Source organism: Penaeus monodon, chromosome 22, assembly GCF_015228065.2.
Source record: "Penaeus monodon isolate SGIC_2016 chromosome 22, NSTDA_Pmon_1, whole genome shotgun sequence".
Classification (NCBI taxonomy): Eukaryota; Metazoa; Arthropoda; class Malacostraca; order Decapoda; family Penaeidae; genus Penaeus; species Penaeus monodon.
The window spans coordinates 37014231-37015019 of NC_051407.1; the positions used below are offsets into that span (position 1 = coordinate 37014231).

At 43.7% G+C, this 789-nt stretch overlaps 1 protein-coding gene across 1 annotated transcript in view; it reads left to right on the forward strand.

The window, feature by feature from the left end:
* LOC119587108 overlaps positions 1 to 789 on the forward strand; it is a gene marked incomplete in the record, with an annotated part of 12134 nt that overhangs the window by 7711 nt on the left and 3634 nt on the right. The window contains 3 exon segments of the mRNA XM_037935860.1: positions 3 to 173; positions 307 to 413; positions 577 to 750. Of these exon segments, the coding sequence (XP_037791788.1) occupies positions 3 to 173; positions 307 to 413; positions 577 to 750 (452 nt within the window).

A 789-nucleotide genomic window follows, 5' to 3' on the forward strand; every position in this document is an offset into this window, starting at 1 on the left:
AGACACCGGGGCAGAAACATGCAAGGGAGTTCATTTCACCGACGCGATCCCCTACCCAATCGACCCCAAAGACCGGCTCTCTCAAACAACATCCGAGGAGAACTTCAAGTATCAGATCGCATACCTGGTTCTCCATGTACTGTGGTTTTTCTCCTGCTTCATTATGATCTACGGTGAGATTAATCGGGATCTGGTATGGAGTTAACAAGCATTTTGGAGATTTGTCTGTGTTAAATTTAAGAGAGTTTGTTGTGGATGGATTGCTTGTTGCGTCGTCTCATGCGAATTGTTTATCTTTCTTACCAGGTAACGCCAGGAAACGATGGGGTTATTACTTGCCGTGGCTTCTCATAACCCTGTCTCTGCTCATTATGGATGTCACTATCTCCTCATTCTTCATTGATGATATAATGGTGAGTTTGAGGCTACTACCAATGCTGAAGAAGTTCTGAGTCTTAACAGACTGCGGAATGTGTAAATTGATCTCAGAATTAATTGCAACCATAAAACTAAAACACACTGCAACTCCAAAATCTGTAATTTTCACACTGTATTTTCTCCTCTCTTCCCTGTTAGCTCTTGGATGTCGATTACCAGGTGATCTTCGACGTGGGGCCGATGGCACTGGCAGTAAGCTTGTACTTTCGAGGATTCGCCATCTGGCTCGTTAACCTCGTGGAGTTCGGAACAGTCATGAACGCATTTTGCAAGTCTCATCATAAAAGATCCAAGCAGGAGAGGCAGCAGAAGGTATAGAAAGAGTTTCTTTCAAGAACTTCACAGATACCA